Consider the following 15,869-nt stretch of genomic DNA (forward strand, 5'->3'; position numbering starts at 1 on the left):
TGCTTGGAGGGGATATTGATATGGTTTCCTAGCTACTTACATCTCAAGAATGTGTACGCGGAAGACTTACTTTGCCTTGGCTATGCTACCCCGTGGACACTTATGCAAATGAAACTATTCTACAAAAAATAGTGCTAAGTTTATTACTATAGTAGGCAATGAGGGTGCGAATAAAAATATTTTTGTTTTTGTTTTTTTTGCATTGGGAGATGACATGACCATACCACTCACGTGGCTTTGTAAAACATGGACGCCTCTGATTCTCTTCTAGCAAGGTAAGCCATGGGTCTAATGCGTGTCACCCAAGCCAAAAGCAGAGTACGCGCCAAGATTAAAGCGCGTCACCAAAAAGCAGAAATGTAAAGCTTAGTATAAAAGAAAGCACAAATGCAAAGAAAACCCCGTACATTAATCTCCAGAAGCGGCCGACGTGCGTAGTACTGTTGAAAAACCCTACACGTATAAAAGAGGATTTTGTGGCGCAGGAGGAATCTAAAAAATGAAAGTGCAAATGGCGAGCTTCCAGTACCCTAGCCTGGACGTGATGCGCGCAGAGATGCTGGACATGAAAGCCAGGCTGCAAGAGCTGCGGGCTTTCGGGGCAGAAGGGGAGGATGAGGATGAGGCCACGCTGATGGAGCGCCTGCTCGAGGAGATGATGGGGGTGATGGTGGCTCGAACTCAGGAGCAGCATGTCCTGCCTTTGCTTCAAGAGAGCCAGCTTGGCAAGCTGATGAATGGACTGCGGAAGCACGCTGCCCCCCGCGTGGCTGCCCTTGCCGAGAACATCGTGGCAGCTTGGAAGGACTCGATCATTCGTCATCAGAGCAGCGCCAAATATGTCGACAAGAAGCCGGCGCAGAAGGTCAAGCATGAAGAGAGCATGAAAATCGAAGAGCAGCCGGCCATGCAGACTAGGGCGGATACGCCACCCAAACCAGATAAGAATAGAGTCGGTGCGCCCAAGCTGGCTGGCACGGAAAGAGCAACGCTATCGTCCTCTATGACATTCGAAGAGAAGCTTGATGCCTCCAAGCGTAAACTTCATACCGCCTACGCGCAGGAGCAAGCAGCTAAACGTCAGCATACCATCCGCGTGCTGGCTCCCTCTCAGCTGCCGTCCATGGGCGCCAACTCTGGCCGACGGCCGGCCCTGCCTAGCAAGCAAGCTTTATCTCACCGTGTCCTCATCGCCAAGCGGTTAAACACCTTGGAACATGCAGGACGAGCGCGCAATTGCGCCTATGCCGCTCCGCGGCCAGTACATGCGCCCACAAGGGCAATCATCTTGTAGCTTTGGATCAGATCTATGCATGGCCTTGTTACATGGTTCCATTAACAGCTTTTTTCGCTGGCTCAGCAAATAACATTGTATATGGTTGAGGCTTCAATGGAAGAACTTAAGTTTCATACTCTGTAAATTTTCTTTTGTGCCGGATGCTCATAGTTTTTATTTTACGAGTATTTTTTGTAAAGCATTAACTGCTTTTGTGTGTGTGTGTGTGTGTGTGTGTGTGTGTGGGGGGGGGGGGGGGGGGGGGGGGGGGGGGGTTAGAGCAAAATATTCCACAAACAAAGAAGAGAGAATATTCCACACACATATAGTGAGCTTGATACGAGAGGAAATTTAGAGTAAAAATGTAAGTTGATCAATTAAGAGTCTGTAGTATTTAATGTGTCACGAGTTTTCAAAGTTTGGATGTATAGCGTGGAAATTTGATATTCTCTAAACATTAAAACCCTCTTGTGTATACTCTTTCTAGAAGGTCTAAGACAGTTTTGAAGTTATATATGAAAATGAGCCTTGAGATATATGAAGATGAAAAAGAGGATTTATCGTCAATTGAGAAAAGAGCAATCAATTGAGAATGATCTCTCTCTCTCTCTCTCTCTCTCTCTCTCTCTCTCTTGTTGTCGCTTTGTAGATGTCAGAGAGTATGTATTCATCGACACCTCTATACAACTCAAAGGACTCCATTGAAGCTATTTATGTGCGCACACGTGTCATTAGGAAATTTTGGAGGTCATTTGGAGGGCCATATGAAGAGAGAGAAAAATAGAGCGCGTCCAATGAGCATGAAGGCTACGTTACGTAGGAAAGTACCTGGAAAGACTCAAAAAATAGGAAAATAGCATAAAACTTTCACGAAACTAAGATTGTAGCATAGTAATTTTCTTCCTTTTACCGAGCTTTTAGGTGCTTGCATGTGGTCCCACTTCTGATATTCTCTCATGGTCATTAACGTACTGGAGTGTGACCATTAAGCCCGCACAAGATATTGGAATTTTAAAACACTTTCCCTCCATTAGAATGCTTTCAAAGTGAATCTCCCTCCACTAAAGCTTTTCTCTGAGAGTTATGGTATCCACGTCTTCTCGCCCAAGAGCCTCAAGGTGTTTACTGTCTCTCACACCAACAAACAACAACAGCACTTTGCCTAGAAGGCCAAGTAGTAGCATATCCTCAATTACAATACCAGCTTCAATAAGTGCAGACAACCAATGGGTTGGACAAAGGATAAACAAAGGTTCATGGGTCCTCATGCAACCAAGAAGACCCAAGAGGTCTAGTGGTATCAACGTTTACCGCTCAGCATGGAAGGCCAGGGTGTTGGATTTCAAAGTTGAGATCGGCAAAAGATCTGTAAAGGAAGTTCTTGTTCAGCATGTGTTTACCCATCTAAAGGTGATAGCAAACGGTGGAAATGTATCAAATATACATCAACCACGTTGCAATTGTAAGTGCTCTTGACATGTGAACTTACTGATACTCTCATTATAACTTTTCTTATATATTTTGCAATGTTTCTCCCGCTTGTTATGAGTAATGTCTCTACTCTTCACAACTCAATTACATTAGATTTGTCATTTGTACTTATTGATACTCTTAGTTTAACTCTTCTTATATATATTGCAGATGTTTATCCCTCTTCTTATGAGCAATGGGAGCCTGTGGAGTGCATAATAGGCCTCTTCCATGTTGTACATGCCCATATTGGTTCTCTACAGTACTCAGAGAGGAGCAGCAAAAGATTGGCTGATGAGGGAATCTTTTTTTATGACCACTTTTACCAACTCAGCTAAGGGAATAAGAATGGAATGTTGGTGAAACTGCCTCTACCGACCGATTGGAACACTGTGGACTGGCCAGTTCCCGAGGAAACAATGGTGGAGGCAATGCGAAGTAAGCTCTACAAGGATATACAAAGGTCTCTACGTAGCTCTATTCCTACCAAACTGGTTAGAATTGCAAACTTTTGTCCTGTTGCACTCTTCATAGAGCTGTTTCATAGCTACAACATCAGAGTTACAAAAACTATGTTCATGTGCAAGTCATTTCAGCAGTCATCCTGTGACAAACTTCTTGACAAAGGATGGTATGCAAAGGAAGAGATTGGTTTACGGTGCGAGGTCGCGCTTGATACTCTAGTTGTCAAGTACATGATTGCAAGCCAATCACTATTACTCTCATTTTGGTATATGCGATCACAAATGCTAAACGGTAAGTACATTCCTATGGATCAAGTTTCTGCAGGTTTGGAAGATAATCCTACTGTGGATGTGGAAGTGATTGATAAAGAGAATGGCCTACTATTGGTGGTTACAATAAGGGAGCTATGCAGTCTTCAGCATTTGCGAAATGACATCATTGAAGAGTCAATGGACAAGGAACTATCATATTTTTCCTTTTTCTTAGCTGGCCGTAAGGTGATGCGGCGAAGAGAAAAAGATATTTTGTGCAAAGAGTTGGATGGTCGGGTTGAAGTAGTGTCAATGTAACAGATATTCTTGTAAACCCAAGTGTATACAAATGACTTTCAAGACATGAAGTTTATTGATCTCATTTTTCAATTGTGCCCTGTGAAAAAGTGTGCTTGAAATACATTTCTTTACCACGTCAAATCTCTCTCTGTCTCTCTCTGTCTCTCTCTCTCTCTCTCTCTCTCTCTCTATATATATATATATATATATATATATGTTAGACAAGACAAAGACAGATAGAAGAATCATCTTAATTCATTAGAAAGTACAAACTCGTCCGTGAACAATGGACTGAGATACAATTTCTGTAAGTATGGAATCAGAATGTCTTCAAGGTAAAAATCGAAGGAATGCCCCTCGAAAGAAGGTGGTGAGATAGTTGTTCCCGGCGGATTTAGTTCTCCCTTTTCGGGAGTATCATCAATTAGTAGTGTATTAGTTGCATCAAAGGGTACACCGATTTGGCTAAACGGTTTGTACAAAAGAGGTAATCCTGGTTTTTTAGGGTGGTAGTGGCCCTCAACGGTAACGCATTTTCTTTGATCATACAAAAAGGCAAAATCTGACGTGTGAGCTTGGCATACACTGCAAACTATTGCAACTAGTGGCGATAAGTTTTGCCTTTGCATTGAAGACCATATGCCAACTCTGAAGCGCGGAAGAAGAAACTCAATAAACTCCTTGGTTCGTGGACGAACCATGACTCGACAAGTTCCCATCCGAAACGTTTGCAAATCCTCAAAGGGTCCTCTGTCACCGAGAGGCACCCTCATCAGCAGCAATCCATTGACGTCCAAGATAATCAACCTCTGTAAAAATTGACAAGTACATATAAGTAGTTAGAAGCTGAACATATTTTGCCATACTTGAATAGACATTACCAGAACAACCGTATCTACAGGTAGCAAGGGTCCATACTGGGTCTCTGTAGTGTTCATGTCGTTGTTGCTCTCCTTCGCTTTATCTTCATAGTCATCATTCAAATCTTCATCAGGGGTCTCTCCCATGGCCCTTTCTGCCTGATTCAAGGTTGATCGGCTTGCCTCATACATCCTTCCCTGATCCATATCATTTTGCTCATCCCTAGGCCTGCTTTCCTCATCCATATCCTTTTGCTCATCTATAGGCCTGCTTTCCTCATCTTGGGTTTCAGCCATAGGCTCTTTTGGCTGTTCCACTGGCTGACTTGGCTCTTTCATTGTCTCCTCCGGTTGAACCTTAGCAGCTTCCATATGCTCATTTGTCCTTTCCTCATCCTCGACTCTTTGATCTTCTGCTGATATGACACGCTCGGCCCGATGCGATTCCACTGTATCGGATGTAGGGGTTTGTCATGGTGGCACGTCATGTTTTGTAAGATCAATAGTGTGCTCATCCAAGCCGCTATCTTCAAGCTCTCTAGGGCTAGACATAGTAAGCAGGTGTTGTATTAAACTTACCCGGTATCTTTGCAAATAATCATATGTGTAGTTTTTTAAAGCACTCTGCAAAATTGAAAGACCACATGATGAGAATTATTTTATAGACTAAACCAAAACTAACTGAATGAATTGCCAAATGGGTACCTTAGTCATGAAAGGTTTTAATGCAAAGTAGCTTTGCAGGACATATTCTGCATGGAGAATACATCTCCAGCCGCAAGAATTCCCATCGGTTTGATTTGGGACAGGTACTTCTTTGATTGGGGCCTTGTATAGTTCATACCTTCCACATAGCTTGCCATAGGCAAGCAACAACCTCTTTATACAACTGCACAAAGCAATCTCAAGATGTTAGCATGAGGCTTCAAATTTACATGGATATCTATAATAAACACTTTCTGACACAAAACACTTACAGCCTAATTTCAGGGTGGGTTCCTTTTATTGAATTGAACACCCACACTGCTGGTTGGTCAACATCAAGGCATATGAGACTCCAGTGATGGTTGTTCTCATATGGGAAGATGATCACAGTAACTTCCAGCATAGCACAGTGGCGAAACCAGCTCTCAAAGGTCCCAGATGGACTATTCTTTTGTCTAATAATTACAGACATTTGTGGATCAAGGAGAAACACCTCTGTGTGAGTGTGCAATGGGAGTTGACTTTTGATCAGACTGCAGAGACTCTACCTGAGTTAGCAAACCTATTATCTGAGTTTTCAAAGCTAGCAAGATAGTAACACTTACTTAAGACAAGCATAGATAATTGTGTCTGAAATCTGAGCATCTGGATTCTGCAATAAATCAATGTCCACCTTTTCCAGAGCTAGCTTTCTGGTTCCATCTACAAATGGTATCTCTGCAAGCAAACCATTCTTCATTGAAAGTAGAGTTTCTTGATTCATTGCCTCTATAGACAGGGTCACATTGCACTCTGTTTGTTTCTGGGACTCCACTGCTACTTTTGCTTTCTCCTGAAGCTCTGCTTCCCTCATTTCCTCTGTTTGGTGAGCAATAGTCTCTGCCCTTGCCCTTGTATTCACATCATGTGTGACATCTACAACTGTGAGCTGTGGCACTAGCTCCGGGGGGTATAACAAAATTTCCCTCATTTTCTTATCCTTGCAGACATTGGGGACCAGCAGTTTGTCATACCTCCACCTTATTCTTTTCAATGTCTCACTATCTTTGTCCATTATAGTAACCCTGTGGGCATGGGCTGCAACAATGGTCATGTCACTGAAGTACTCCAGTAGGAAGTCCTCAGCTGCTTCCTGTAGAGCCATTAATGCCACCACCTTCCACCTTTTGGTGCCCCAGGTAGCTTCATCACATATGGACCTCACCATCCTCTGGAAGGGCAGCTTTGGTATGCATAAATCTACACATTTATGTGCCTTTCTGATTTCTCTGAAAAGTCCCATGCAGGTTTGGAGCTTCTTCATCCTTGGCCCTTTCAGAATTTTATTTAGTTTTCCAAGTCTTTTCTTTGGGGTTGCTGATCTACCACTTGCTTTCGATGCTAATCCTGGACCCTTGCCTGCCTTCCTTGCAGTGGCTTTTGTTCTAGCCATCTTACTGTACACCAAAAGAAGAGTCTCAATCCCCTTCTCTCTTTCTATGAATCTCTCTCTCTCTCTCTCTCTCTCTCTTACTCTCTCTCTCTCTCTCTCTCTCTCTCCTCTCTCCTTTCTATAGCTTAGCATATATAACTAGAGAGAGAGAGAGAGAGAGAGAGAGAGAGAGAGACAGAGAGAGAATCCACATTACTAAAGGCGCGCACGGACCCCTTTTTAACCTCAACAAGCACGTCTGCGCGCCGTTAGTATAGGGTAAAATAACACACCCATACTCTCTCTCTCTCTGTCTCTACTGAATGGACAGTACTAACGGCGCGCATAGACACATGCACTACCGGTATGGCTCTCTACGCGCGCCTTTGGTATAGAGAGAGAGAGAGAGAGAGAGAGAGAGAGAGAGAGAGAGAGAGAGAGAGAGAGAGAGAATGTGTATGTGTGTGTGTGTGTGTGTGTGTGTGTATTTTTGAGATGTGTGTCTGTGTGTAAGTGTGTGTGTTTGTCAGTGTGTGTGTGTGTGTGTGTTTGTGAGTGTGTGTGTGTGTGTGTGTATCTGTGTTTGTGAGTGTGTGGGTGTGTATGTGTGTGTGTATCTGTGTCTGTGTGTGTGTGGGTGTGTATGTGTGTGTGTGTGTGTGTGTTTGTATTTTAAAGATGTACGTCTGTGTGTTTGTGTGTGGGTGACAGAAACAGAGATAGAGAGATTTAGGCAAAGGCAGAGGGAGAAGCAGACCTTCTTGTTATGTCGCTGCGTGGCCTTGCTGTCGGAGACGCAGGCGATGCTCTTGCACACTCTCTCTCTCACTCTCTCACTCACTCACTCTCTTTCACGAGGTGTGTTTTTTCTCTCTCTTGACCGCTTTATATGGCGTACAAAAAGTATACGGTCTCAATAATGACTACACGTGCGACAGCATGCAAATATATTTTAATTTATAGTGACACGTGGGGCGCCGCCGTGTGTATCCGTTATAAGTGTGATTTTGAGAGAGAGAGAGAGAGAGAGAGAGCCAGAGAGAGAGAGAGAGAGAGAGAGAGAGAGAGAGAGAGAGAGAGAGAGAGAGAGAGAGAGAGAGAGAGAGAGAGAGAGAGAGAGAGAGAGTCTTAGAGAGACAGAGAGAGAGAGTGATCAGATTGTCACAGAGAGAGAGAGAGAGAGAGAGAGAGAGAGAGAGAGAGTCTTAGAGAGACAGAGAGAGAGAAAGCGTGATCAGATTGTCACAGAGATAGGGAGAGGGAGAGACACAGATTGAGAGAGAGATAGAAAGAGGGAGTCCTTACTCTCAGAGAGAGAGAGAGAGAGAGAGAGAGAGAGAGAGAGAGAGAGAGAGAGAGAGAGAGAGAGAGAGAGAGGGAGGGAGAAAGACCGAGTCCGCTTGACACAGAGAAAAGCAATGGAGGAGACACCTCTCTTTGAGTTCCTGCACACCCCACCAAAAAAAGGTGATCTCTCACTCTTTCTCTCTGTATTTCCAGAAGTTGGTACAAATTGTGTGTGTGTGTGTGTGTGTGTGTGTTGAACAACACACACACACCTCAATACCTATAGTTCCATAGACAGAGACACAGACACAGCCTCTCTCTCTCTCTCTCTCTCTCTCTCTCTCTCTCTCTCTCTCTCTCTCTCTCTCTCTCTCTCTCTCTCTCTCTTTGCATTTGTCTATTGGACTAAAGGCGCGCGAGGAAGGGAAAGTGCCTTTTGCAACTCTCTCCGTGCGCCGTTAGTATTGTTATTGCTCTCTCAGTTGTACTTAAGGCGCGCGGAGAGGTTTGCAAAAGGCACTTTTCCTTCCTCGCGCGCCTTTAGTCCAATAGACAAATGCAAAGAGAGAGAGATAGAGAGAGAGAGACTAGGTCTGTTTCTGTTTGTGCTTTGGTGAGAGACAGGTATATATATATATGAATATATATATCTATATATCTATATATATATATATATATATATATATATATATATATATATATATATATATATATATATATATATATTTATAGATATATTTATATCTATCGAGAGAGAGAGAGAGATCATGATGGATTGGTTTTGGCAGAATTATCATGTTTCCTCATGGTTTTGACTTGTTATGTTTCTTGATGAATAGGATTAAGGTCCAGTAGGCAGAAGAGGCTGAAACCAGATCCAGAGCTTGTGCCAGGATTTCAAACCTTGCAGGCTCAGTTGCTTAATGTATCTACCAAAAGAACTGTTGACTTTTGTCGGGACATATCTGAGGAAAAGTCGCTTGGTGAAGATCAATCAGAGAGGTCACCAGGGCAAGAAGATCCCTCACCCTACAAGGGTGTGGTGCCCTGTAAAGTACTTCTCAAGAAAAATACAAGAAAGAGAAATATAGACTTCTCAGATGATGCAGATGTGCTAGAAAGTACAAAATGTAAAGAAAAGGAGGATGTGTCTTCTCTGGAAGACCCAGCTGCAGCTGATGAGAGGCTGTTTGATTTTGCAGCATCTTGTGGTGCTGGGGACAAGTATGATCTAGTTCATTCTATGTTTAATCCAAAGTTTGACATTGAAGACCTGTTAGCTCAGCACAGTAATTTCTTGCAGTCCTACAGAGATAAGTTTGAAGTGATGGTGCAGGTAGGAAGGGTTGTTCTGCCTACTATGACACTTGTGCATTTAAATGACTATGGTGGAAAGGGACAGGGAGTGAAGAAGTATAGGGAATTACCACCCTCTTGCCGACATTCAGTCTGCCCTTTGCACCAAAAAGAATGCAAACTCATTCAGGAAGCCTTTGGCTTTATGATTTACCTCAACAGCCTGTTTGGATTCCTCATGCAGAATCCTGATGAGGTGTTAGAGGAGCAGGATGCAGCACCAGATGAGGAATGCGAGGAGACAACTCATATGCAAGAAGTCGAGGAGGTTGAAGACACAATCGACCTTGAGGTTGAGGCAATTGAAGTACAAAGAAGTAAGATGCTCTCTGTGAAAACCACAGAAATCAAACTTCCATTGGATGTCAGTAACTTCACTGAGAAGCATGCTCAGATGATGTTGCGAGCTGTGCCTGACTTCAGGATTGGAGACAGGACCTATATCTTCTTACATGATGTGCAAAGTGTGTTTTATTTAAGGGAGGATTTCTCCCTAGCTATTATTTCCAGAGTCCAAGAGGAGAGGAGTGGATTTGTTTCAGAGGATAGTAGTGATGATGAGGCAATGGAAACATCCAGCAATCCAATGGAATGCCTTCGAAGATGCTTTGAGAAAGCTGAAAAATACAAGGAGACACTACCTGATGAAGCCACCTTCCAAGCAATAAGACAAAGCCTAAGACCATCGAAAAGTAACAAAGAAGTGGAGGATTGGTTTAACCATTCAGGTCAGGGGTCAACTACATCTGTAGACCTGTGGCAAGAAAACCTCTTTCTGCAGGATGAGAGCTTCATGGTAACTCTCTCTCTCTCTCTCTCTCTCTCTCTCTCTCTCTCTCTCTCTCTCTCTCTGTTTGTGTCATTTCTGACATTGTATGTGCAGTCTTGGATTGCTGACAAGGATGACTTCCTTCGGCGCCGGACAAGAGAGTATCGAGGAAGGGATGCGGCCCTAGCACAGTACCTTTCAAAGCTCGAGTCGCCGATAGTAGTTTTTCACAATTCCATGTCACAAGAGGGTTCAATAGCAACTTACACATTCAAGACACTATCACGCTTCTTGGGTGGACCGGTGCTGCCCAAAAGTGCAGATAAAGTCATTCTTGTGGACAAAGTGTTTGCTAGAGATTGTTTTGGTTACTGCCCAGGCTATACAGGTGGTCGGGCAGCGTATTACTACACCTACACAGCAATGGCACTAGCTCTTGGTAGACAAAACCCAGATGAACTTTTAGAGTATGGCAAACATCTCATGATTCGTTACAAGGGTGACGTGCCAAAAAACAAAATTGAACCTGCAAAATCTTGATACACTTCAAGTACCAATTGTATAAGATCATGTATTACATAAATTTTGTACAATGTCATCCACTCAGAGTATCTTTCTCCACTTGTGATTCACATACACCATTGTCTCTCTCCACCTTCGTTGACTTTCACGAGCTCCGGAGTTGTTGTATGCCATTGATCTTTTAGCTTTTTGTTGTTGTAAATGTCTGATGGCTTGTGCTGTTGCTGAATTTGCCAAGACTTCTTTTGCCTGCATTCGATGAATGATTCTACGATAGAACCATTCAAATAGTTCTCTCAAACTGTTAGCCTTGATTCGAGAGCCACCATGTCGTGTGTGCCTGAAATAAGCATTTCTCGCCATGTAATGAGACTTTTCCATCCCTTGGGTATTCCATATTGCCGGGTTCCCATACTTCTGTATAAAATATGGCAAATGATTGAAGATGATGTGCTGGATATGAAAACAAATTAGTTAGAATGTTTTACAGTCACATATTTGCACATAAGAGAGAAAGAATACATTATAATACCATGTAGTGAGTAATCTGGGTGTCTGTCCATGCTGTCTTGAATGATTTTTTCAGAAGGTTGAGATTTTCTTTGAACTTGTTCATATCACCTTGTGACCAGTCATCTTTGTCGCACATCAAAAATAGGATGTCTATTGATCGCCAAACCTCAGCCTTCGCGTTACGAGTAGTTGGTTCGTGGTCTTTGACTGCAATATGTAGCTTTTTCCAGCTCTGATACTCTACCTTGCTAACATAAGATGTGTTATATATTTTTCCATGTTTTGTTAGCTTTGGATCTCTTGTACCTTGGGGCTTAGATAAAAACCTCCGTGCCTTCACCCCACCGATGGATGGTTTGCATGGGACATCCTTCTCAGCAGTTGATCTCTTTTCATCCCGCTGGATTTTCACATTGCCACCATGAAGCCCCATATCCGACAGTACCATTTCTAAGCACTGCAAGGCTACTTGTCGTTCTGCAGAGTTCTTAATCTTCCAAGCAAACCCGATGTATAAGTAGACCAATTTCTCTACAATTCTACAAAGGGCATGCATTGTACAAATGTGGACATTCACAAGTGGTATTTTCAAAACTGGTCGAAAAGCAGGATCCTCAATGTGACGTGTTGGAGCTTTTCTCCACCACTTTGGGTCCATGACCTTTGCAGGCTCCATGCAGAACAAACACGGTGACTTTGCCATTGCACCCATTCCACAATTATACATGCACTTTAATGTTTTAAGGTCACCTGTAAGATGCCACTGAAATTGAAAGTCTCCCCTTCCATCTAGACGTAGTACCTCTCCCTGGTTAGTCTGTCGATCAATCAGCTCCGGAATATTAGTTCGATGGAACACCCAATATAGAATCTTATGATCTTCTTTCTTTACCTGCAACACAAAATAAATGAGACTTAAGTAGATCTGAACATTTGAGCTTACTTGAGAATATCGCTTACCTCAAACGCACCAAGCCACCATATGTTAGATTCTGATTGAACACTAAAATATAAAGGATCATCACTGGGACACTTTGAGAGGGCTCTATTCATTAAAGTAATAGTAACACGCTCTAGCTTTTTCTCTTTAACAAGCTCACACTCATCCAGTTTTAACACAAAATGTAATAGTCCACGTGACTCTTCAAATGTGATGTTGTAAAACTCCACCATTCTCTTCTGTAGTATCCGCAGGTCCATAAAAATATTGTTGAACTCATCATATGCCATGTTCGCTCCATGGCCACTGTAAGTTGCTTTAATATGAAAGGGCTGTCCAAGATAGTCTCCCTGTGCCTCGTTAAGCTGAAGCCTCTCTTTCCAAACACTTGAGGCTGATGGTAGAAGTTTGGATTTTATACCCTTCCTAACAAAGATGGATGAGACAGACTTTTGGATAGCCGAATATCCTCTTTTGCTTACACCAAGTGAATCAAGTGTGCCTTGTATCTCTTTTGCAGGCACTTAGTTCTCTGAAATAAAGCGGTCCACTACATTTCTTTGTAGAACCTTAAACTTCTTGTCATGTACTATATCTGCTGCCAGGCTTCTACTTATAAGTGGCTTCAATCTCTTTCCTATATTGGCTTTGGGGTCAATGTTTTACTTGTCAGGATAGATTGAGTCTCTACATGAAGACAATGCATAAGTAAATAACAGAAAATTTGCTTCACTAACACTATTTAGGCACATGAAAACAATGCATAACAAGAAAAAACAAAGAGATTACTTAACTAAGACAATGTAGCCAACGAAGAAGCATCACCTTAATGCTCGGATTCTTTTCTTGAGACCTCCTGATGCAACCTGCAATGTTTCAAGATTGCGCAATTTCTTCTTTCGGATACGACCACCTAAGATGGTGTCCTTCATTTGACAACTTCGCACCTTTCCTTTCAGTTCTTGTACCTCTGTTTTATGTTGCAAAATGGTAACCTGATCTGTAGAATGTAAATGTGAAAGGCGAACAATCTCACATTGTTGAGCTTGGAGAATGCTCTTGTAAGTTCCAGCTTCTCTTGTAAGTGATTTACAATAACCCAGAAGGCCGTTTTCTCCATCACCAGCAAAGGTCAATAAGCTTGTAGGATTGACAAACGGTGGAGACGCATTAGTTATTGGATTCTTAGGGTAGAGAGAGCCTCTCGTCCAGATATCTATGTGTTTAGCTCCTTGAGCTCTGAGCGTGTCTATGGAGGTGGGAGGTATATGTGTGTTTGTTTTACTGCGCTTAATCAATGGTTGGTACTCATTGTCCAAATCAATGTGAAGGTGATATTTGGCTCGTTTGTGGGTAACATTTGTGCCATTTGAGGAGTGCGCCATTAGCCAAATGTGCAGGTTTAATGGAAAGTGAATAGCGGCTGCGGATTCGTCCCTCCATGTTAGCCTCATTCCCTCCGTATTGACGTTGTTCATTCAATGCAACTAAAAAGAGGATTATCCCTCAATCACTACGAACGAATGTTCAGAGGAGTAAGGAATCTACTTAAAGTACACTTTTTGAAGTTTTACTATGAAAGACCCAGCTCTTTTATTTGCCATTTTTTCTAGAGAGAGAGAGTGCAAAAAATACATTTTCTTAGAAGGCCCTCCAAATGACCTCCGAAATTTCCTAATGGCGCATGTGCACCCCTACATGTGTGTATGTGTGTGTGTGCGCGCGCGCTCACTCTAAGTCATTGTACCAAGGATTTAAAAGTCTTTCTCTTGCCCTCCCTCTTTGCAAATGTCAAAGAGAATGTACCGCATCAATACCTCTATACAACTTAAAGGACTCCATTGAAGGGGAAGGCAAAAAAAAAGGAGCCCAATGTTGAACTCACCAAGAAAGCAAGCGAGAAATCGTTGAGCCTATTTTCTAGCATATCTTAACAAAATTGAATCATATGTACATTGCATGCCTACTCGGTCAAGATTTCTAAAACCCATTAATTTCTCGCCAAGATTCCCAACGAATCTCTCCATTCAAAGGCAAAACTCCTCGAGCTATCGCCACATCCCGTATGTGACCTGCATTCGCTGGTCTGCATTGTGTAATCCCTCCCCCCAAAAATCGCACAGTCCTCCAGCCTGTAAAGTCCTCCCCATGTTCCATTACCTCCTTGTCCACAAAACGGGTGCGTGCCCTGTTGTACAATAGGTCGCTCTCCCACCATCGCTTCATTTCTTGCTCCCCATTGTAGTGGCACTTGGGGTACCTCGCGACAATATTAAGCTGCACCACAGCTGTAGCATTCACAATGGAGATAGCCCACACAGTCCGTCCTACCCTACCTCTCCTTATCACCATATGCTGATCGTTGGCTGCCACCATGACGACCACCGAGCCTCTCTCTAACTTTCAGCACACATCAATACATTGCCATCTCGCATTTCATGGCTGCTTCACGACTCTTGGACTACTCACCTTGGTATTTTAAGCAAGAGGCAGTATCTGCCTTCACCCAAGGCTCTCTCTCTCTCTCTCTCTCTCTCTCTCTCTCTCTCTCTCTCTCTCTCTCTCTCTCTCTCTCTCTCTCTCCATTGCCTCGAGACATAACAATATTTCTCTCTTTCTGTGCGTGCGGGCAATCCATTGAAAGCGAGAGAAGGTATGCACCTCCACCCAAGGCCCTCTCTCACCATCCCATCTCCCTGCACCATCGTGCAACAAAATTGCTCCCCAAGTCTTGCACAGCCTCTGCCCAGGAATCAAAGCGGACCTGCACATGCGCTCCATCACCCTACCGCCATCTGACAACACCCTATCAGCATCAGATCCGCCCTCCATGCAACTGATAAAGACAAACGAGAGAGAGAGAGAGAGAGAGAGAGAGAGAGAGAGAGAGAGAGAGAGAGAGAGAGAGAGAGAGAGAGAGAGAGAGAGAGAGAGAGAGAGAGAGAGAGAGAGAGAGAGAGAGAGAGAGAGAGAGAGAGATCCTACATGCAAGCATGAGAGAGAGAGCAGGATCCTACAGGTGAGCATGAGAGAGAGAGAAAGAAAGCATCAGATATCACGATAAATTGACCCCCATCGACTTGCCTTGCCGCACGACCTCGCCGATATCACGATAAATTGACCCCCATCGACTTGCCTTGCCGCACGACCTCGCACTGCATTTCTTCCATCTGTGCTGGCATCTCAAAATACGCGCAAGCTCACGAAGACAGAGATTTTCTTTTTCTTTTGAATTCTTTACCCTTTTTCTCTTGAACGCAAAACAAGCATCCTCCAAGATTCTCTTTAATGCTAATGGTTTCAAAAATTGGACAGGTCTACTAGCATATCTTAACAAAATTTATTAATGCGCGATATTCGCCGCGCTGATGCCGCCGAAATCAGGGGCAAAAGCAAAACTGCCAATGGGTCCGTTTCACGCGCGCAGACAGGATGAGGTCCTGTGTTTATTCTAGCAGCGCTGCAGTCCTCCAACTCCACTCAGCACACACGACGACGCCCTGTGTTTTTATTGCAGCGCTGCAGTCCTCCAACTGGACTCAGCACACAGACCTATCCACAATTTCATCTGCGTGCTTCTGTCTGACCTCACGTGCTTCTCACACAGCCTGATCTCGCACATTTCCTTGTACCGCCGCATTCTCCTCTTCTTGTTCTTCTGCCCTCAGCAATCGACTGCGTCTCCTGGTTTGCCCATGCCAGCTCCGTCGCAGGTTGAGAGAGAGAGAGAGAGAGAGAGAGAGA

General features: G+C 43.5%; 1 protein-coding gene across 1 annotated transcript; it reads left to right on the forward strand.

Annotated features, from left to right (window-relative positions):
• The first annotated feature begins 385 nt into the window (after positions 1-385).
• LOC147424769 (uncharacterized) lies at positions 386-1,405 on the forward strand. Its single transcript, XM_086500360.1, has one exon. The coding sequence runs from the start codon at positions 500-502 to the stop codon at positions 1,292-1,294; it is 795 nt and encodes a 264-aa protein (XP_086356486.1). The 5' UTR covers positions 386-499; the 3' UTR covers positions 1,295-1,405.
• Positions 1,406-15,869: the final 14,464 nt, after the last annotated feature.

This window comes from Adiantum capillus-veneris, chromosome 25, assembly GCF_014529385.1.
Source record: "Adiantum capillus-veneris isolate H3 chromosome 25, ASM1452938v2, whole genome shotgun sequence".
NCBI classification, from domain to species: Eukaryota; Viridiplantae; Streptophyta; class Polypodiopsida; order Polypodiales; family Pteridaceae; genus Adiantum; species Adiantum capillus-veneris.

Coding starts and splice junctions, on each gene's coding strand:
- LOC147424769 (XM_086500360.1), top strand. CDS start 500: ATGAAAGTGCAAATGGCGAGCTTCCAGTACCCTAGCCTGGACGTGATG.